Source organism: Physeter macrocephalus, chromosome 13 (assembly GCF_002837175.3).
Source record: "Physeter macrocephalus isolate SW-GA chromosome 13, ASM283717v5, whole genome shotgun sequence".
NCBI lineage: Eukaryota > Metazoa > Chordata > Mammalia > Artiodactyla > Physeteridae > Physeter > Physeter macrocephalus.
This window is the reverse complement of record NC_041226.1, coordinates 17438299-17460619: the sequence shown is the minus strand read 5'-3', so window position 1 is coordinate 17460619 and position 22321 is coordinate 17438299. Positions and strand designations below refer to the sequence as shown.

Sequence of the window (22321 nt, the reverse complement as noted above, 5' to 3'; positions counted from 1 at the left end):
CGAACCCGTGTGCCCTGCATCGGCAGGCGGACTCTCAACCACTGCGCCACCAGGGAAGCCCGTATTGTTGTTTTTTCCAGCATATGGGAAGTCATCCCCAGTAAGTTATGCATTTAAGAGATGGAGACTATCCCCTACCATAGGGCTGTATTATATAGTAACAGAGGTCTCTCTCTGCCACTCGTTTTCAGTTTGTCTGGAAAAGTCGAATATCTCAGAAAAACAAAAGCTGAAACTTGGAAGGGATACTTGGAGGTGGTCGGACGTAGCCTTGATTTTCATAGGCCAGTGGAGATAGAACTGCCTTCCATTTCAGCAGGGTAAGCATTCCTTGCACTTTGGGATGGTCTCAAAAGTTTCTCCCACACGCCCTGGAATACTAGCCTGTTTGCAGCTTTGGTTACTGTAAGAGACCGTGAACATCTCAACTTTTTGGAATAAGGTAGAAGTTTCCATCTCTCTTTGCTGCCCTAAAAGTAAATGTTTAAGTTATATTTTTAATATTTTTCTCTAGTCCAAGTTTTGTACGCTTGTCAGTCCTAATAAGTTGGAGTGGATGCCGACGTGAGAGGCCAGCGGGAACAGATTCACTGAACGTAGGAGAGAAGACTGTGTTATATGCTGCTGTGGCTGAACTCTGTTACTTAGCCATCTCCAAGGAAATGTTAAAGCATTGGGAAACCCTAATGTTACGTGAGGAAAAAGGGAAGGACAGAAATGATCTCAAGATCCACTTAGGCTGAAATCATCCCCTAGTGATCCCCCTGATTAAAGAGCCTCCAGGTCAAATTGGAACTCAGATCACATCTTCAACTGTAGACAAGTTCTGCAATAAAGTTATTCCCATTTATTTTATGAAAATACACATTTAAAAGTATTTTAGGAAGAGTATTTCTCTTTGTTATTTTTTCCCCCCAAGGTAGCATAAGTAATGCCAGTTTTGGGGGGTAGAGGAAGGGGTACCCTCTGGGAGATAATCCCAGGCCTGCCTGCCTACCTTAGACATTCCAAATACAGTAATGACCCTTTTATGTGAGGTGCCATGATAGTCACACATAAAATGTCATATTTGTCTCTCCAAAAGGAACACAAAAATAGATTTGTATAACTGCAAGCTTAAGAACTATATTCTAATTAAAGGATTAAAAAAGAAATCAAATTTAAAAGGAAAAACTAATTTCCTATTTAATAATGGAGAAAATTTGTTATTTCTGATTAGAGACTTGTAGCTTTTTAATAAGCCCACAAGAAACACCTCTTGTTTGAAAAGTAGAAGTTTAAAGTATGTGGCAAAGGAAGAATTACTATAGACCCAAATGACTTTTCAATGACCCTAAAAAAAAAATAAAACTTTTTTCCTCTTTTACCTGAGGGCTGTGGTTAGTCTCAGAAGAAGAAACAAGTGTTTTGTTCTTTGTCAACACTGTTTGCTTGTATGTATGTTTGTGTTTAGAAATATACCTCTTGGGCTGAAAGCTTCCCTACTTTCAGAAGAGCTTTTTCACCAGGGAGGAACCTGCATTAACTTGGCCAGAGATAGGGAACCTGGAGGATTCAAGTGCTGACTTTAGACAACTTCTGAATCATTCAGCTCAGCTTCTTGGAAGATTTGTCATTTACTGAATAGTCTCCTGCAGGCTGTCAGCCGTTAGGGAGTCTCTGAGTTTTCCAGCACAGAGTGTATTTAACATTTTCCACACAAATCCTGAACCTGGCTTTGTCTTTATGAAACGTTTTTGGAGGGAACCCGACTGACCTTTCTCAGATGGCCACTCACTGGATCTGCTCCCCTTGCTATCTGAGCGCATTCTGAAGTGGATGGACTTAATCAGTTGCCAATTGGTATAACTGGGCTGTTTCCAGAGCCTGATCTTGTCATGCTAGTAATTGTTCCAAAAGGCCCCTGGACGTTTATAAGTCAGAACTCATGACTCCCACATATTTATCCTCCAGGGTAGAAAAAAATTCATAAAAGGAAAGTAAGAAATGTTCATGATTTTTTTTCCACTTCAGTTGAGGAATAGGGACTGCATGGGTTTCCCCCGTATCCTCTGAGCTTTAACCATGATGTTAAGAAACAAACAAACAACAATGTTCTTGAAAGCCTAGCTATAATAAAGCACACCTAAAACTAGATTTATGGTATTTATGAGCTCTGTGTCCTTGGACGAATTGCATGCTCATTGTAAAGCCTCAATTTCCTCATCTCTGCAGTGGGAGAACAGTACTGGTCTCACGGGGTTGTTGTCTGTTGGTTTGAATTCCACATACGCTCTCTCTTGCACCCCAAGCTCTTAGCCCCCCTGGCCTGGGACAGAGCAGGCATTCAGTAAACATTTGCTAAAAGAATAAATGGCTCACATTCTGTTTCTCCCTGCAGCCTTTGTCTTTGCTCACACTGTCCTTTTTCTTCCCTTTCCATTTCCATCAACTTTAGTTTCCACGAAGCTAAGCCATTTGTGTGTATCATAAAGTGAATTCCAGTGTTCTTTTTTCTATTTCTGCCTTTATTTTACTATTTACTCTTACTACGTATTTATTGGAACACCCACTAAAATACTTAGCAATATTGAGGTTGCACAACTTCTCTTTCTTTGAGTGTGCATGACTTTGTGTCTGCCTGGACCCCTACCCGTGTTCTCTGCTTGGCAAATGCCTACTCATCTTTTAAACCCAGTGCAAGTGTCACCTCCTCCAGGAAGCCTTCCTTCTGGGCCTCTCCCCGTTAGTGTGCAAGTTAGTGGTACCTCTTTGACCACCTACACATTTCATCGTGGTTATTCAGCTCACTGTCATTTTTATATGAGTATGTATTGGACGCCCATTACATGCCAGTAGCTGGGGAGGATCCAGGCACGTTCTCCCCGGGTGGCCCCCGTTAGCTCCTCATTGGTGGGCTCGTTGGCCTTAAGCTTCAGAAGCCAACCTTGCCTGGTGCCTCTGAAAGCAAGCATGCCACCTAGGCCTTCCAGCCTTTTCGTTCAGAGGTCCTTTATATTTGTTTTTAAAATATCTTTGAAAGTGCCTTTCTGTTCTAGGTATGACTGTTGGCTAAAGTGGAGTGAGCTCGCTGGTGAAAGGGTCCGATCTGCTCTGAGCCTGTTTCCTTACCTGCCTCTGGAACTGCTAGAATCCAGGCTGGCTGAGGGCTCCCCAGCCAGAGCTGATTTCACTGCGAGGGCCTAAAGTCCTCATAACATTTGGCAAGACTCTCTTCCATCATCAGTTGCTCTTTTAACTTCAGTTCTGACCGTCTAACTCTTCACTTACACATTTTTCTCCCAGTATTTTGTTATTCAGTAACTTTTTTTATTAGAGCAGTAGTACGTACCCAGTGTAGAAATTTTAGTAATGCAGAAAAATATACAGAAGAAAAGAATTTGTCAATCATCCTGCCACTGAAAAATAACAATTTTGGAAATATTTTTTCCAGGCTTTTTGTGTTGTATGTATCATAGAATGAATTCCAGCGTTCTTAATTTTTTTCTCATTTTTCTATTTCTGCCTTTATTTCACTATTTACTCTTACTTCTTATTTGCGGGAACACTGACTAAAACACTCAGGGACACTGAGGTTACACAAGAGTACTATCTGGTTCTGTTTACTATAGTTCTACATAGAATTAGAAAAAGATGGTTAGACTGATTTAATGGGGAGCTAGGGGGCTGAAATTTTTTCCTTTTAATTTTGATAAAGACAGAAACTCAGACAGTGACATGAATAAAGCTGACAAAGAATCTGTAGGTCATAGTTTGAGCACTGAAGAGGCTTGTTATGAGTTTACTTATAACAAATATACCAAATGAGAAGTATTGCTTTACAGAGTAGGTAGTACATACTTGGAATGGATTATCTTTTTTTTTTTAACATCTTTATTAGAGTATAATTGCTTTACAGTATTGTGTTAGTTTCTGCTGTATAACAAAGTGAATCAGCTATACATATACATATATCCCCATATCCCTTCCCTCTTGCATCTCCCTCCCATCCTCCCTATCCTACCCCTCTAGGTGGTCACAAAGCACTGAACTGATCTCCTTGTGCTGTGCCGCTGCTTCCCACTAGCTATCTGTTTTACATTTGGTAGTGTATATATGTCAGTGCTACTCTCTCACTTCGTCCCAGCTTACCCTTCCCCCACCCGTGTCCTCAAGTCCATTTCATACGTCTGCGTCTTTATTCCTGGCCTGCCCCTACGTTCATCAGAACCATATTTTTTTTAGATTCCATATATATGTGTTAGCATACGGTATTTGTTTTTCTCTTTCTGACTTACTTCACTCTGTATGACAGACTCTAGGTCCATCCACCTCACTACAAATAACTCAATTTCATTTCTTTTTATGGCTGAGTAATATTCTGTTGTATATGTGTGCCACATCTTTAACTATTCATCTGTCAATGGACACTTAGGTTGCTTCCATGTCCTGGCTATTGTAAATAGTGCTGCAATGAACATTGTGGTACATGACTCTTTTTCAATTATGTTTTCTCAGGGTACATGCCCAGTAGTGGGATTGCTGGGTCATATGGTAGTTCTATTTTTAGCTTTTTAAGGAACCTCCATACTGTTCTCCATAATGGCTATACCAATTTACATTCCCATCAACAGTGCAAGAGCATTCCCTTTTCTCCACACCTTCTCCAGCATTTATTGTTTGTAGATTTTTTTGACGATGGCCATTCTGACCGGTGTGAGGTGATCCCTCATTGTAGTTTTGATTTGCAATTCTCTAATGGTTAGTGATGTTGAGCATCCTTTCATGTGTTTGTTGGCAATCTGTATATCTTCTTTGGAGAAATGTCTATTTAGGTCTTCCGCCCATTTTTGCACTGTGTTGTTTGTTTTTTTGATATTGAGCTGCATGAGCTGCTTGTATATTTTGGAGATTAATCCTTTGTCAGTTGCTTCATTTGCAAATATTTTCTCCCATTCTGACGGTTGTCTTTTTGTCTTGATTATGGTTTCCTTTGCTGTGCAAAAGCTTTTAAGTTTCATTAGGTCCTATTTGTTTATTTTTGTCTTTATTCCCATTTCTCTAGGAGGTGGGTCAAAAAGGATCTTGCTGTGATTTAGGTCATAGAGTGTCCTGCCTATGTTTTCCACTAAGAGTTTTATAGTGTCTGGCATTACATGTAGGTCTTTAATCCATTTTGAGTTTATTTTTATGTATGGTGTTAGGGAGTGTTCTAATTTCATTCTTTTACATGTAGCTGTCCAGCTTTCCCAGCACCACTTACTGAAGAGGGTGTCTTTTCTCCATTTTATATTCTTGCCTCCTTTATCAAAGATAAGGTGACCATATGTGTGTGGGTTTATCTCTGGGCTTTCTATTCTGTTCCACTGATCTATATTTCTGTTTTTGTTCCAGTACCATACTGTCCTGATAACTGTAGCTTTGTAGTGTAGTCTGAAGTCAGGGAGCCTGATTCCTCCCGCTCCATTTTTCTTTCTCAGGATTTCTTTGGCTATTTGGGGTCTTTTGTATTTCCATACAAATTGTGAAATTTTTTTTTCTAGTTCTGTGAAAAATGCCATTGGTAGTTTGATAGGGATTGCATTGAATCTGTAGATTGCTTTGGGTAGTATAGTCATTTTCTTCCAATCCAAGAACATGGTATCCATCTGTTTGTATCATATTTAATTTCTTTCATCAGTGTCTTATAGTGTTCTGCATACAGGTCTTTTGTCTCCTTAGGTAGGTTTATTCCTAGGTATTTTATTCTTTTTGTTGCAATGGTAAATGAGAGTGTTTCCTTAATTTCTCTTTCAGGTTTTTCATTGTTGGTGTATAGGAATGCAAGAGACTTCTGTGCATTAATTTTGTATTCTGCTACGTTACCAAATTCATTGATTAGTTCTAGTGGTTTTCTGGTGGCATCTTTAGGATTTTCTATGTATAGTATCATGTCATCTGCAAACAGTGACCGTTTTACTTCTTTTCTGATTTGGATTCCTTTTATTTCTTTTTCTTCTCTGATTGTCGTGAAGAAAACTTCCAAAACTATGTTGAATAATAGTGGTGAGAGTGGGCAACCTTGTATTGTTCCTGATATTAGAGGAAATGGTTTCAGTTTTTCACCATTGAGAACGATGTTGGCTGTGGGCTTGTCATAGATGGGCTTTATTATGTTGAGGTAGGTTCCCTCTCTGCCCACTTTCTAGAGAGTGTTTATCATAAATGGGTCTTACATTTTGTTGAAAGCTTTTTCTGCATCTGTTGAGATTATCATATGGTTTTTGTCCTTCAGTTTGTTAATATGGTGTATCACATTGATTGATTTGCATATATTGAAGAATCCTTGCATTCCTGGGGTAAAGCCCACTTGATCATAGTGTATGATCCTTTTAATATACTGTTGGATATGTTTCCTAGTATTTTATTGAGGATCTTTGCATATTTTTATCAGTGATATTGGCCTTGGATTATCTTGAAGAGTGGATAAAGACTCAAAATACAACCAGATGCAGGAGGGGTGAAGATAAATTCACAGAACCATAGTGAACATACGGCCTGGCTAGGATGTTTTGAAAGCCATTTGAGCTTGAATTTTTGAAGACAAGCATGGTTTTCTGGAAACGACCTTGGTCTGTTTGCCATAAATAGGATGCCAGTTTGAACGGACCATGAGTCTACCTTAGTATGGTAATTACTCTCTCTTTAGTGTGGGGCCAATGCATCCTGATTGTGTATTAGAAAATGTGACTGATGCTTCTTCAGAACTTCCTTAGCAGGGCCACGTGTTCCTAAGAAGGGCCGGCTGTGTTGGAGGCAGGGTGGCGGGGTGGTGGAGAGCTCAGGGACCTCTGGAATAGGGCACTGCAGCACCAGGAGGTCCAGGGTTTCTGCCTCTCTCAGTGTTAACTTCCTTGTCTCAAATCAACTTCTTCCGATTCCTATAAAACAGCCTGCATACACCCTGCATCCAAGCCCCAAGCCTCCTGGTGTCTGCTGGGAGAAGCTACCCCTCTTCTCTTAGTTCTTTGTTTATGGTTTTCAAGACAGGCTTCTTACCGGCCTCTGAGATCACTTGTAACCCCAGCTTCTACCCAGTATGAGCTGTAGCCAGGGAGGGGAGAACTCCACTACCATTACAGGTGGGAGAGAGCGACGGCAGAGGGCGCTGAGGGTAGGGAGTGCTTTGTCCAGAGGAAGGAAAAGGTGCAGGATGGACAGCACAGGAGCCGACCACTGCCCTCCCTCTCCAGTGAGACCCGCTCCGGCCAGGAGCCTCAGCCACATGTCACCCAGCCTGTCTCAGTCAAGCATTCTGAGTTTCCTGTTAATTGGTGGTCTTTGAATGGCATAGAGATATGGCAGAGGTTTATTTTATGAAGAATTGGGTTTGGCTATAACTTATACTCTCCTTCCTTTGCCAAGGTTTATATAATTTTTAGGAAACCTGTCTCCTAGGCCCATATCTTCCATCTCTTATACCATTGTAATACATTCTGATGATATTGTGTGTTATTGTATTTGACCCTCACAGTGACCATGGGAAGTAGTCAACACAAGCTTTATTATCACCATTTTACAAGACTCGGAGAAGTCAAATAATCTGCCCAACACTCAACAGGAATTAAGTGGCAAAGACTGTCAGCTCTCCTGAGTCCTCCAGGGCCCCTGCTCTGTGCACAAGGCCACTCTGCTGGCTGATGATGGTCCTCGCCACTGTGGGAGAGGTGGGAGGACAGGAAGGCTGGGTGTCCTCTGTTGTCAGTTTGATGACCAGGAACCAGGCACACCTCCTCTCCATGAGCCAGTGCTGTTGTTATTGGACATCCCGGTCAGGTCTGTCCTTTCTATCTCACCAGAATTTTCCTGCTTCCCGCATATTTCAAGTCCTTGGCTCCATCTCTATATGTTGCTGTTCTTTGTGGCTTTGAGTTGGCTATAGACTTGAAGTTCTGCATCAGTTTCTTCTTCAGTGCACAAGCCATTCCTAGAAATGTGGCCATTGATAGGTCAGCCCTAAAAGAATGGAGATTTTATCTTCTATGGTCTTGGCAAAGTCCATTTTCTTCAAAACTTCAAAATGAAAAGATATCTTAGAGGAACCCGGTACTTGGAAATTCTTTTTCTATTGCATGCCACTCTCTAGCTTTTCTTGGTTTGCCTCCTGTAGTGTTTGAGGAAGCTGAGAGCTTCAAAGCCAGGAAAATGACCCAGATCTCTTTGATGGCAGTACGAACATCTTGGGAAAGCAAGGCATATAGTTATTACTGAAATTAGCATTCCTGGAAGCAGCAAGTAACTTGGAAATTTGCTGATTTGTCTTGCATGCATCGTATTTGTGTCCTAGCAAAGCGTTCCTAAGGAGGTATCTCTGGCAATCAGGCAGAGGGGAACCAGTGGGTCTGAATATATTCTAATGGCTGAAGTCTAAAGAAAATGAACTGGGACCTGTTTAGGGCATATTGCACGAGCATGAGAGTGATAATCTCTCTCTCTCTTTTTTTTTTTTCTATTGGATCTTCATAAGAAACCTGAACAGCCTTGATATGGTATCTAAAAATAAAATGAGTGGTGCTTTGATGTCTGTTCTTTCTTCTCCGTGTAACAGGGGGTGTGTGTTTCTCAGAGCTTATCTGCTATGTGCCAAAAATCAGACAGGGTCACGAACAAATGCCCATTGCTTCCAAGTCATAAGAACACTTGGCAAAAAGGTGGCTCTCTCTCTCTCCTGTCTCGTGTCTTTGAACTTTAAACGATATGAAGAAACTTGTCTTAACCAAGAGAGGGATAAGAACGAGCTGCCAAGTTTAAAAACTAGTTGATAAATAACTTCTTATCAAGTGTACAACACCCCATACTGTATACTCTGCAGATGAAAAATAATGTTGCATTTTGGCTTGTACAATACTTCATGAGTAACTTTTCAAACATACTGAATGTTTAAGTCTATGCGTTGATAATGTGCTGTGCTCTCTAATTTTTAAGCATTAAGATGTCATAGATAATTGGGGGCAGAAAATATATGCAGCTGTGCATAGGGTATTGTAATCGCTAATAAGATCAGTTTCCTTTTTTTTCCATTGGTCAAACTTGACTTTATCTGTTTTTAATCCCTAGATGTTTCTTGCATCCCACAACAAATTTCTCTCATCCTTCTTTTATCTATTTTTTGATCCTTTCTTTTTCTCTTTCTCACTTTCCTTAGCTCCCCTCCTTCTCTTCCTTCTGCTGCACCCCTGACAGTGGGGGTGCTGGCTGGACTGGAGTGGGGCTACTGATTAGAAAGAAGTCTCTGAGGAGGACAGCACAGGAGGGGGACAGATGATTTTGAGATGTTTGTGTCGCAGGAGAACAGTTATACCAAGATAATTATTGTGCTTCACAGCCAGAGTTTTGTTTCCTGAGTTAAGAAGGAAGGATGGGACTTCAGATTAAGAGATTCTCTAAAGTGTCATAGTTTAAAATGTTTGTTGCCTGATTTAAATCTTGGCTCTGTGTATAGCTGAATAGCTCTGTGACCTTGGACAGGTTTCCTAACTTTAGGCAAATTTATCATCTACAAAACTGGGAGTTAAAATGGTACCTACCTCATAAAGATATTACAAGGATTATATGAGGATTATATATACATATAATCTGATGAATATATATATATATATATGTAGATATCTCTTATATATATATAATGTCTGGTATACAGTAAATGCTGCATACATATTAGCTTTTATTTGTTATTTTACATTCACTGGACACAGTTGTCTCTTTGTCATTGGTATATTTTCTTTAAAGTTCAAATGTCAGGAAAGTAGCAATCAGAGTTTCCTTTTTGTTGAGGTATTTAGATTGGATGGTAAACAGATGGAAGATTTGCTGCTAGAGTTCATGGTGACCAGTGGGACATAAAATTGGATCTTTATAGAGAAGGCAGAGACCATAAGAAAACTATGTGGAATTGGTTAGACATAAACTCAAGAGGCAGGGCTTGAGATAATTGGAAGTTTAAGATATTATTGAATCTGAAATGCCCAAAGAGACTGAGTACCTGCTTCTGATTTGTCTGAATTTTTTCTGTTTTTGTAAAATACTCTTTTAGCCAGCATGGCTTATGTCATCTCTTATGTAAGAGAAAACAGTCAAAAAAAGAAAGTGCAAAGCTTACTCTTTAAAAAATAAAATGTGAAGTCTTATTTTATTCAGCATGGTTTTAAAAGAAGGTGTTTCACATGAGTAAATTTTCCATATAAATGCGGTTTGGCTCATTAAATATAAAAACTTGCTTTCATCATTTCTTGCTGAGCTTGTTCTAAAAATCAAACGACACATTCATGTAACATTTATCGAGCATATTCCATGTGCCAGAAACTGCTGGGTACTTGACCATATGTTATCTTAATTTTTGCACGTAAAATGCATTGTGTTCTGGCTTCTTAAAAAGAATATACAAGCATAATTTTATTGCGCTTTGCTTTATTGCACTTCACAGATACTGCATGTTTTTACAGATTGACAGATTGTGGCAACTCTGCATTGGGTAAGTCTACTGGCGACATTTTTCCAACAGCATTTGTTCACTTCATGTCTCTGTGTCACATTTGGTAATTCTTAGAATATTTCAAACTTTTTCATTATGACTGTATTTGTTATGTTGATCAGTGATCTTTGATGTGGTTACTATTGCAAGATTACTACTCACTGAAAGATCAAATGATAGCATTTTTTAGCAAAATTTTTAAATTAAGATGTACTTTTTTTTAGGCATAATGCTATTACATACTTAACAGACTACAGTATAGTATAAACATAACTTCTGTGTGCACTGGGAAACCAAAAAATTCTTGTGACTCGCTTTATTGTGATATTAGCTTTATTGTGATATTCACTTTATTGCAGTGGTCTAGAACTGAAGCCACAATATCTCCGAGGTGTTCCCATACTGGTCCTAATTTAGTCTGCTCTTGGAAAGCTAATTGTTAGGCCCTTTGGTAGTTCTGTGCTTGGAATTCTTGACTTTTGTATTTTGATCTTAATATTCCCAACACATTCTTAATGTTTCCACATAGTTAAGAGCAAGGACACTGGTTTTTAATTGAGTGCTTATTGCATGTTCTAGCCACTTTCACATTTATTTAAGCCTAACAAAAACCTGTAAAATAATTATTATGCCCGTTTTGTAAATGAAATAAGTGAGGCATGAGAGGTTGAATATCTTGCCCAAGGTCACACTACTGAGTAAGAAGAGGAGCTGGGAATGGATTATGGATCTGTCTGACTTCAGATCTTGTGTTCTTTCTATGCTGACATGATCAAAGAAATAGGTATCAGTTAAAAATAGGTTTATAGAAGAAAACCATTCTTTACAGTCCCAATCCTACCTTTCTGATTCTTTCCCATTATTCTAAAAGCAGATTTTTTTTTGCTTCTCTAATTAATTTTGCTATCCTTCAGCTGTGCTGATGATGCAGGTAAAAGTTAGAAAAACGATGGAGCTTCCAAGCTTGGTGGGTGAGGAGCTAGCCCATGGGATAACCCAGGATTTTCCAAATTTAAATGAAAAATTTTAAACTCTATCTTTGACAGAGCCTTTAGCTTATAGTCAAAAGTAATTTTGTGTGCTTAAGGGACACACACACACAATTATCAACTAAGGGATATATTAGAAGTATTATAACAATATGAGTTATTTTTTCATACTAAGTCTTCAAAATCTGGTGGCGGTAGATCCACTCCTCCATAAAAGCAGTGAAAACATTGGCAAAGATGTCCAAAATCAACTTTTTCAGAACTCTTAAAGTTAGCCAAAGGCTTCCAACAATCTGAGGAGTGTTTGTTCAAGAAAAACTGCTGAATCTCATTGAGCAAGGTTTGTGGCATTGCAACTTGAACTGCTCCCATCTCCCTTTGCTCAGGTCTACAGTAACCTTGAAAACCAGCAGGCTTGCAACCACTGGATGGGCAGGGCTTGTTTGGGGCTCCTCAAAAAAAAGTCCCATTCCCAGAGCATTGTCCCTATTTGACCTGTCTTCCAGCTCCCTGGAAAAGCCCTGTTCACAGGACACTGTTGTCATTTGACCTGATTGGAGCTCAGAACTCACTCTGCAGGAAAACCCTATCCCCAGGACCTTTGTCAAAAACAGTCAGTGGCAATTGATACTCAGCTGCTGAGGGGGCAATACCAGTTGCGGAAATAAGAACCTGGCAAAAAACTTAAAAGGAAGATATGGGAATAAAATCTCCGTAAAAGGCTTTGAAAAGCTCTGACATATTCCTAGGGAATTAGAGCGCTGTGCACACATGCAAGGCTGTGTGCATACCTAGGAAAGACCTGAGAAGTCCAATTCTCTCACCTCTGACTGACCTTGAGGCCCAAGGGAAGCAGTAAATAAAAGCCAAGGCAGAAGTTTAAATTGCCTGAGTGTTGAAAGCATGCCCCAACACACATGAAGATCCCCTCAGCAAATGTTGGGAGACTTTTTGGTTCAAAACTTTTAAGGATATCTCAGACCAGTCATTAGCTAATGCTAAGCTAACTGAGATATCAGTGATTGCACACTACAGGGAATAGAGACTACAGGATTTGTCCAGAAGAGTCACTAAACAAGCAAATTGTAACAATTGCAACGATGACCAAAAGCAGCAACAACAGTAAGTCTTAGAGAGTTAGGAAAAGGGACTCTGATTTCCAGAATTGTCACATTTATTGTTATATTATCTAAAATTTCCAGTTTTCAATAAAAAGATATGAGACACATGAAGATATAAGAAAGTATGCCTCAAACACAGGGGGAAAAAAATAATCAATAGAAACTGCTCCTGAGGGGGCCAAGATGTTGGACTTATTCTTCAAAGATTTTAATCAGCTATTATAAATATACTCAAAGAACTAGAGTAAACTATGTCTAAAGAATTAAAAGAAAGTATGACAATGAAATCTCACAAAATAGAGTATATCAATAGAGAGAGATAGAAATTACAAAATATATAAATTCTGGAGTTGAAAAGTACAATGACTGAAAAGAAAATTTCATTAGCAGGCTCAACAGCAGATTTAAGCTAGAAGAGGAAAGAAGCAGCAAACTTGAAGATTGATCAATTGATATTATCCAGCCTGAGGAACAGAAAGAAAAAAGAATTGAGAAAACTGAACAGTCTCAGAGACCTGTAGTACACCATCAAGCATATCAGAATATTTATAATGGGTCCCAGAGGAGGAGAGAAAAAGAAAGGGGGAAAGAGAATATTTAAACAACTAATAGTGAAACATTTCTCAAATTTGATGACAAATAATATACAGATTTAAGACGCTCAGTAAACTCCAAGGGGATAAACTGAAGGGGATCCACACCTACTCACATCATAGTCAAACCATCAAAAGACAGACACGAAGAGAGAATCTTGAAAGTATCAAGAGAAAAATGACTTATACAGGGAGCCTCAGTAAGATTAACAGCTGACTTCTCAGTAGAAACCATAGAGGCCGGAAGTTAGTGGGATGACATATTGAAGATGCTGAAAGAAAAACTCTCAACCAAGGGTTCTCTGTCTGATAAAACTATCCTTCAAAACTGAGGGAGAAACTAAAGCATTCCTAGATAAAGAAAAACTAAGACCTGAAAATCACAATGGGGTCCTTCAGATTAAAAGGAAAAGACACTGGATGGTACCTTGAATCTGCATGAAGACTATAGATCATTGGTAGAGATAAATACATAGATAAAAATATAAAAGACAGTACAGATGTATTTTTGTTTGTAACTCTTTTCTCTCTCTGATTTAAAATACAACCTCATGCGGCAATAGTTATAAAACTGTTGATGGGCTTATGTAAAGATGTAATTTGTATGATAATAGTACAAATGAGGGGGTAATACATTGCAGGGAAATTTCTTTATGATATTGAAATTTTCAAGTTAGCATTAATCTGAACTACATTCTTGCAAGTAAAGATGCTGATTGTAATTCCCAGGACAACCACTAAGAAAATAACTCCCCCTAAAATATAGTGAAAGAAATGACAAGGGAATTAAAATTGTGTGCTAGAAAATATCTATTTAACAGGAAAGAAGTCAGTAATAGGGGAAAAGAGGAACAAAAACTTCATGACATGTAGAAAACAGAGTTAAATGGCAGATGTAAATCTTACCTTATCAGTAATTACATGAAATGTAAATGTATTAAAAGCTGTTACTGGACAGAAAAGGGGATACATTATAATGATAATTAGGAAACTATAATAATTATAAACATATGCACCTAATGACAGAGCCCCAAAATGCATGAACCAAAAACTGACTGAATTGAAGGGTAATGTGGAAAACTGAGCAATAGTAGTGGGAGATTTCAATAACTCATTTCAATATGGATAAAACAACTAGGAGGAAGATCATCGAGGAAATAGAAGACTCGACCAACTCTGTAAACCAGCAAGACCTAAGAGACATCTATGGAACATTGCACTCAACAACAACATTGTCCAGAACAGACCATATTCTAGGCCATAAACCAGACGCCAATAAATTTAAAAGGACTGAAATCATACAACATATGCTCTCTAAAAATAGTGAAACGAAAATAAGCAATTAATAGAAGAAAATTTGGGGAATTCACAAACGTGGAAATTTTAAGCAGCATACTCCTAAATAATCAATGGATCAAGGGAGAAATTACAAAGGAAACTAGAAAGTACTTTGAAAAGAAAGAAAATGAAGCACGGTAATGTAAGGAATGGAAGTAAAACAGCGTTCAGAGTGAAATATATAGCTGTACATGCCTATATTAAAAAAGAAGAAAGATCTCAAATCAATAACCTTATCTTTCATCTTAAGAAACTAGAAAAAGAAGAACAAACTGAACCCAAAGCAAAGTAGGGGAATAAAGATTACAGAAAAACAACACAGAGAAAAATCAATGAAATCAAAGGAAGCCATTTTGAAACGATCAACAAAATTGGCAAATCTTTAGCTAGACTGACCAAGAAAAGGAAAATTCAAATTACTAAAATCAGGAATGAGAGAGTACATCATTGCCGATCTTATAGAAATATTCAATAAAAAAGGAACATAAGGGAATACTATGAACAACTGTATGCCAACAAAGTAGATAATTTAGATGAAATGGACAAATCCCTAGAAAGGCATAAACTACAAAAACAGACTCAAGAAGAAATAGACAATCTGAACAGACCTATAGCAGGTAGAGAGATTAGATTAGTAATTTAAAACCATTCCATAGAAAAGAGCCCAGTCCCAGATAGCTTCACTGGCAAAATCTTCTAAATAATGAACAAATTAATACCAATTCTTTACAAGTTTCTCCCCAAAAATGGAAGAAGAGAGACTACCTCCCAACTCATTCTGTGAGGCCAGTATTACCCTCATACCAAAACCAGACAAAGTTGTCATAAGAAAAGAAAACTACAGAATATATCCCTTATGAACATAGATGCAAAAATCCTCAAAAAGTAACAAACCAAATCCAGGAGTATGTAAAAAGGATTATACACCATGACCAAGTGGGATTTGTCCTAGGAATACAAAGTTGGTTCAACATACCAAAATCAATCAATGTAATATATTGTACTATTTCAATAAAATAAAGGCCCCAAACCACATAATCATCTCAACAGCCACAGAAAAAGCATTCGAGAAAATACTCTTTCATGATAACAACACTCAAAAAATTCGGAATAGGAAACTTTCTCAGTCTGTTAAAGGGCATTTATAAAAAAACCCACAGCTAACATCATGCTAACATATTTCATAATTTTTAATGTATTGAAATAAAAATAAAAATATTTTAGATATATACATTGGGTTAAATAAAATATATCATTGAAAATTTATTTTATGTATTTTTAATATGGCTTCTAGAAAAGTTTTAATTACAGATGTGGCTCATATTTATGGGATGCATTTTATTTCTGTTTGAAACTGCAGTTCTGGACATGGGGTCTCTAGGTTCTGGCATATCTGAGTCTTACTCCCTGCCCTGTAGGACTGGATAGTCGAGGCGTGAGGGCAGAGGATTGAGGGACTGACTGGGGTGGAGAAGAAGCAGACAGGGGAAGATGAAGGGGTGTATTAAATACAGTCTTTCTGTGAGCATAGGGGCTTTGTTTTATTCACAGCTATATCCTCAGTGCCTAGAACAGTAAAATTGGTAATAGAATCAGTTTCAATAAGCGGATAGTGTTTATTACTAAATGCTTACTTATTCACATCTGATATTTGCTGTAGGTACCTAGAATCTAGAAAATGAGAATGCAGTTTAGTGAGCACAGACGTGGCATTTGATAATCATCCAACCACGAGGTGAGTGTACAGATGCCTTGGAAGACTAAAGGGAACTAGACAGTAGTAGCTGCCGTTTACCAAAATGTTCGTTGTTGCCAGGTGTTTTGGTAGTGCAAGGCAAATCTTTGCCTAATGATTTTTTTTTCATATTTAGGGAAAATATATCTCATGTAAAATTACCTGATTTCTAAATATTGGCACCTAATTCAAATTTTTTAAAATGTGCATAGCAAACAAAACCCGCCTGTGCACTGGATTTGGCCCAGAAGCCAACTGAATATTTAGCTGGTAAAGTGAATGCATACTTCCTTTGACTCCTGAGGCATCAAAGCAAAGAACTCAACCAGTGCTACATACAGGAAGCCTTCCCAGACCTCCTCATCTGTGTTACATCCTCTTTCCTAAGGTCTAATAGTCCATGTATTTCTTCTCAGCAGTTGTTACATTTGCAGTCTACATTTGTGTGATTATTTGATTCAAGATATGTCTCTTCCATGGGACATCTGAAAGCTCCCCATGGGTAGAGGCTGGGTCTGTTTTTACTAATCAGTAATTAACAAATGAATGAATGAATTGGTCAGGAGAGATGAATTTTGAAATGCATGCTGTGTTAAAGAGTATAGCATCTCACTTGGAATTCTGTGTTGAACGGTTGAGTCCAACAGCTAGTTGTTTTATAGGCTCTATATGAGAAAAGATGACTTTTTTCCCGTTACATAGACATTTCAGTGTTATCTACACTAATATATCTTAAAGCATATTTCAGAGAACACTGGCATTTGCAGCAGAACACATTAATGTCAGTATTTATTTGTACTTAGTAATTCCAAAGTTCTTATAGTTTGACATTTTAGGCTGTAGCTAATCCTCTGGACTTACTGCTCTTCCTGGGAAAAATGGAAACACTGCTTCCCTTGAATAGTTATTAAAAATATCTTTTTTAGATTTTGGATATTTGTAAAGTTTGATTATTTTAAGCTCTGGAGGAATGGGAAAGCTGGAGGAGAACTGGCAAGGATCACTAGATCCAAAGTTTTATATTAAAAAAAGAAAAACAGGGCTTCCCCGGTGGCACAGTGGTCGAGAGTCCGCCTGCCGATGCAGGGGACGCGGGTTCGCGCCCCGGTCCGGGAGGATCCCACGTGCCGCGGAGCGGCTGGGCCCGTGAGCCGTGGCCGCCGAGCCTGCGCGTCCGGAGCCCGTGCCCCGCAACGGGAGAGGCCACGGCAGTGAGAGGCCCGCGTACCGCAAAAAAAAAAAATCAATAATAATTTGCCAAGTTACAGTTGAAAGATTTACTGTCATACTGAAATAAAATAAAGGCTGTATTGCTGAAAAAGAGAGGTCACCTTTTCTGTGCCTTGAGACACATAATGAAGAAATGTGATGCTGGGAAGTGAGAAACAGCAGGCAGGGAAAGGAGAGAAGACCACAACCTGTTTTAGTTTGTGAAAAGTTTTTAACAGTGCTAAACTTTATCCTTTACATTTTTATAAGTTGCAGAAAGGAAAGACTTAAAAGATTTCTTAAAATTGAATCTGTATGGTTCCATTTATATAACATTTTCAAAATGACAGCATTTTAGAGGTAGAGAACAGATTAGTGGTTGCCAGGGGTTAGAGATGGGGCAGAAGTTTCTATCAGTTTTTGCTTTGTGTATCTTGAAGCTCTGTGTGTGTGATTGTAAACATTTAGGATTATTTCCTCCTGACCCTTCTATCATTATGAAATGACCTTCTTCATCCCTGGCAATATCTTTTGTCTGTTATTAACAGAGCCATTGCATTTTTCTTTTAATTAGTGTTAGCATGACAAGCACACTCTATCTTCTTCCTTTTACTTTTAATCTACTTGTATCTTGATATATAAATTGTGTTTCTTATAGGAAGCATATAATTTTATCTTACTTGTTTATCTAGTCTGACAATTTCTTTTAATTGGGATGCTTAGTCCATTTACATTGAATGTGATTATTGATATGGTTAGATTTGAGTCTGTCATTCTGCTATTTGTTTTCAGTTATCTCATCTGTTCTTTGTACTTCTTTTACTCCCTTTCTGCCTTCTTTTGAACTGAGTGCTTTTTATGATTCTATTTCATCTCCTTTGTTGTCGTATTAGTAACAGCATTTTGTTTTGTTTTGTTTTGTGATTTAACTGGCTGCTTTAGGGTTTACCGTACACATATTTAAATGATTACGTCTACCTTCAAGTGATATAACACCACTCCACATATAGTATAGGAAACTCTCAATGGTATATTTTCATTTCTCCCTTCCTGGCCTTTATGCTATTATTGTCATATATTTTATTTAAGCATATGTTATAAACCCTGCACTAAATTGTTATTTTTGTTTAGTCAATGATCTTTAAAGAGATTTAAATAGTAAGAAAAATTCTTTACCCCTGCAGTCACCGTTACCAGTGTTCCTCACTCCTTTGTGTAGGTTCATATTTTCATGGGGTTTCATATTCCTTCTAGCAGAAGAACTTCCCTTAGCATTCCTTGTCATGTGGGTCCATTGGTGATTATTTCTTTCAGCCCTTGTATTTCTGAAAGAATCTATTGACCACCTTCACTTTTCAAGGGTATTTTCTCTGGGTTCATCATGTGTTCTTTTAGTATTTTAAAGATGTTTCTCCATTGTCTTCTGGCTTGCATTGTTTCTAATAAGAAATTTGCTGTCATTTTTAGCTTTGTGCTTCAGTACATGATGTCATTTTTTTCTCTCTGCTTTTAAGATGTTTGTTTTCTTTATTACTGGTTTTGAACTATTGATTCTGATGCATAATTTTATTCCTGTTTCTTTGTGCTTTGGGTTTATTGAACTTCTTGGTTGTGTGGTTTTATAGTTTTCATCAAATTCAAAACTGTTCTGCCATACTTCAAATATTTCTTCTGTTTCCCCCCTGTTCTCTTTCAGGAGCTCCAATTACACATAAATTATTAGGATGCTTCAAGTTGTCCCACAGTTTGCTGATACTTTATTTTTAATTCTTTTTTCTCTGTGTTTTCATTTTAGATAGTTTCTGTTGCTATGTCTTCAAGTTCATTAATCTTTTCTTCCACCATTAATCTCATCTGGTGTATTTTTTATCTCAACTTGGGTCTTTTTAAAAAATCTTCTGTGTCTCTACTTAACTTTTTGTACATGAGGAATACTGTGTTTAATCCTTTTGTCTCTTCATTCTAACATCTGTGTTTAACATCAGTACCCCCTCTCAATAATTGATTTCTTTATTTTTCTCATTATGGGTCATATTTTTTTGCTTCTTTGAATGCCTAGTAATATTTGATTAGACATTGTGAATTTTACCTTTTTGGCAGATGAATATTTTTGTATTCCTATAAATAATCTTGAGCTTCACTCTGGGACACAGTGGAGGTACTTGGAAACAGTTTGATTCTTTTAGGTCTTGCTTTTAAAATTAGTTCGGTGGGACTGGAGCAACATTTAGTCTGGTCTGTCCCCTACCACTGAGGCAAGACCCTTTGGAGTACTGTACCCAGTGTCCTCTGAATTATGAGGTTTTCCAGTCTGCCTGGGAATAGGCCCAGTGCAGGGCCCCGAGTGCATGTGGGGTACTGTTCCCTCTAATCTGTTCAGCTGGTTTTTCTCCTACCCTTAGGTAGTTTCATCACATGCATGCACTGATCAGTACTCTGTTGAATACTCTACTCAAGCAGTACTCTTTGCAGATCTCTGGGGTTTTCTCTCTTTGTAGCTCAGTTCCTGTATGCTGACCTGTGAACTCTGGCCATGGTGTCTTGAGAACTCTCCGCTCCATCTCTTCAACTCGGGGAGTCAGCCAGGCTTCACCTGGGTTCTCCCATTCTGCACCGTGGCCTGGAAACTGTCTCAAGGCAGTAAGCTGGGGCAGTCATAGGGCTCATCTCATTTGTTTCCCATCTCGCAGATAACTGTCCTGCATGGCTCAACCTCAGTGTATTGAAAATAGTTGTTTTGCATATTTTGTCCTTTTTATTTTTGTTTTTTAGCTGTTAAATTGGGTTTCTGTTATTCCATTTGGTTGCAAGTGAAAATCTCAAAATTAGGGGTTTTTTTCTTTATATATTTAATGTCACTATTGAGAAAAAAGTTGTACCTACACCATTTATGAGTAAGCCAGTTTCTAAACATGCTTGCTATATTTAAGTTTATGAAGATCTGAAGTGGGGTAAAGGGAGTGGGGCTGTAGAAAATAAAAGTGACTGTAAGTTCCCTTCCTTCCTCAAAGCTTTCTGATTTACTCTTTGGTAGATTAGTGCTCTGCTCCCTTATTAATCAGAGTCCTTTGGTTCCTTTTGGAGAGAGATTCTTTAAATGGGTTTAAATATACCACTCAAAATGTATGAGGATGTTATAAATAAAATTGTCATGGTCTTTATGTTTTAATCTATATGATTTAAACTTTGACATTAAAATATCATGGAGGAAACATAATGAGAGGACTTAACTCACCAGATATTAAAATGTATTTTAAAGTTACAATAATTAAAATATTGAAGTACTAATGCTAATATAGCCACAGATTCATGGGTCAAAAAACAGTGTCCATAAACAGACTCATAAATGTGTTTGAAACACTTAGCGTAGGTTATTCAGTTAGATGGCTTGGAGACAACTGAACAACTCACTGCAAAAAATTAAAGTTGGATATCTCCTCCCCATATCTTATACAGAGATGTATTCCAAATAGGTTAACTATAATCTAAAAGTACTAGAAGAAAGTATGGGCAATTCACATCATCTTGAGGGAGAGAAGGCCTTTCTAAGTATGACACAAAAGATACAACCATGAAGGAAATTGTTGATGAGATTACACAAAGATTTTGTATCTCCTAAGTGGTAAAATAATCATTAAAAACAAGGAGTTCCCTGATGGCCTAGTGGTTAGGATTCGGGGCTTTCACTGCCATGGCCTGGGTTCAATCCCTGGTCTGGGAACTGAGATCCCACAAGCCGCATGGTGCACCCCCCCCCCCGAAAAAAAAATATCGTTAAAAGCAGATTTGATATCCTTACTGTATAAAGACTCCTAATATGGTAGTAAAAAAAAGATGAATGCCCTACTAGAAAACTGGGCAGAGGACATGAGTAGATAATCATAATTAGGGGCAAAAAACATGAATGTCCAGTACATATTGATTTTTTAAATGTTCTATTTAATAATAATAGTAACAATAAAAATAATAATAATAGTAATAAGAGCTATCACTTATTTATTATTATTTCTGTTTGTCTGAATATAAGAACTTTAAACAAATTAGCTAGTTTAATCCTTTGAAAGGCAAGTGTACATATTATCATCATCATTTTACAAATGTGACAGCTGAGACAGGACATGAGGAACCTTGCCTGAGGTGACAAAGCTATCAAGTGGTTGAGTCAAGGTTTAACCCAAGCCATCTGAGTCCCGCTCCTCATCACTTCTCAAAGAAGTAAATTAAAACTACCTTCAATTCCACTGCACTTTACAGAGAAGTTGATAATTTGCATAAGATCACACAATTTATAAGCAATAGAAGGGAGCTAAAATTTTTAGGAAGAAAAATCGTAAAAACAGAAGAAAGAAAAAGAGTAACGTAAGTAAAGTGAGCAACAAAACAGATGTTTTTTAATTTTACAAACTCACCATGTCTTTTCAGAGTATTTAAAAGAGGCTTCAAAGAAGATGAAAAGTGGGCTTATGTTTGTAAAACTGGTTAACCCACGTTCAGGTAAGCGCTCCTCCCCTCCCCTCCCCTCTGATAATGGTCACTTGAACATTTTTAAAACGTTGTAGCTGAAAAGTGTGTATATTTATTTGTCTTTATGTTTGTTCTTCCTGAATAGCTTTTAAAGGTAGGATAGCGTTACATGGTGACAAAAGCAAGCTAATGACATAACCAGTCTTTTAAGATAATTCACTTAAACTTTTTTCTATTTCTTCTTAATTTTAATCTATAGAACTGTATTCATCAGAAATGATGGCAAAACAAAAAAAAATGTAGCGTGTTTCATTTCTCTGTGAAAACAGATGAATTTTCCTTGGCCTTTTTTTTTTTTTTTTTTTTTTTTTTTTTTTTTTTTT

General features: G+C 37.8%; 1 protein-coding gene across 8 annotated transcripts in view; it reads left to right on the top strand.

Annotated features, from left to right (window-relative positions):
- RNASEH2B (ribonuclease H2 subunit B) overlaps positions 1-22321 on the top strand; it is an 83109-nt gene that overhangs the window by 2985 nt on the left and 57803 nt on the right. For 5 of the 8 annotated variants that reach the window (XM_028497393.2, XM_024125926.3, XM_024125929.3 and 2 more), the window contains exons 2-3: positions 10442-10489; positions 21897-21968. In XM_028497393.2, coding sequence (XP_028353194.1) covers positions 10442-10489; positions 21897-21968 — 120 coding nt within the window. Of the gene's footprint in view, positions 1-191; positions 321-10441; positions 10490-16190; positions 16266-21896; positions 21969-22321 lie in introns of all 8 variants that reach the window. The other 3 variants (XM_007130327.4, XM_024125928.3, XM_024125925.3) reach the window with 3 other exon arrangements.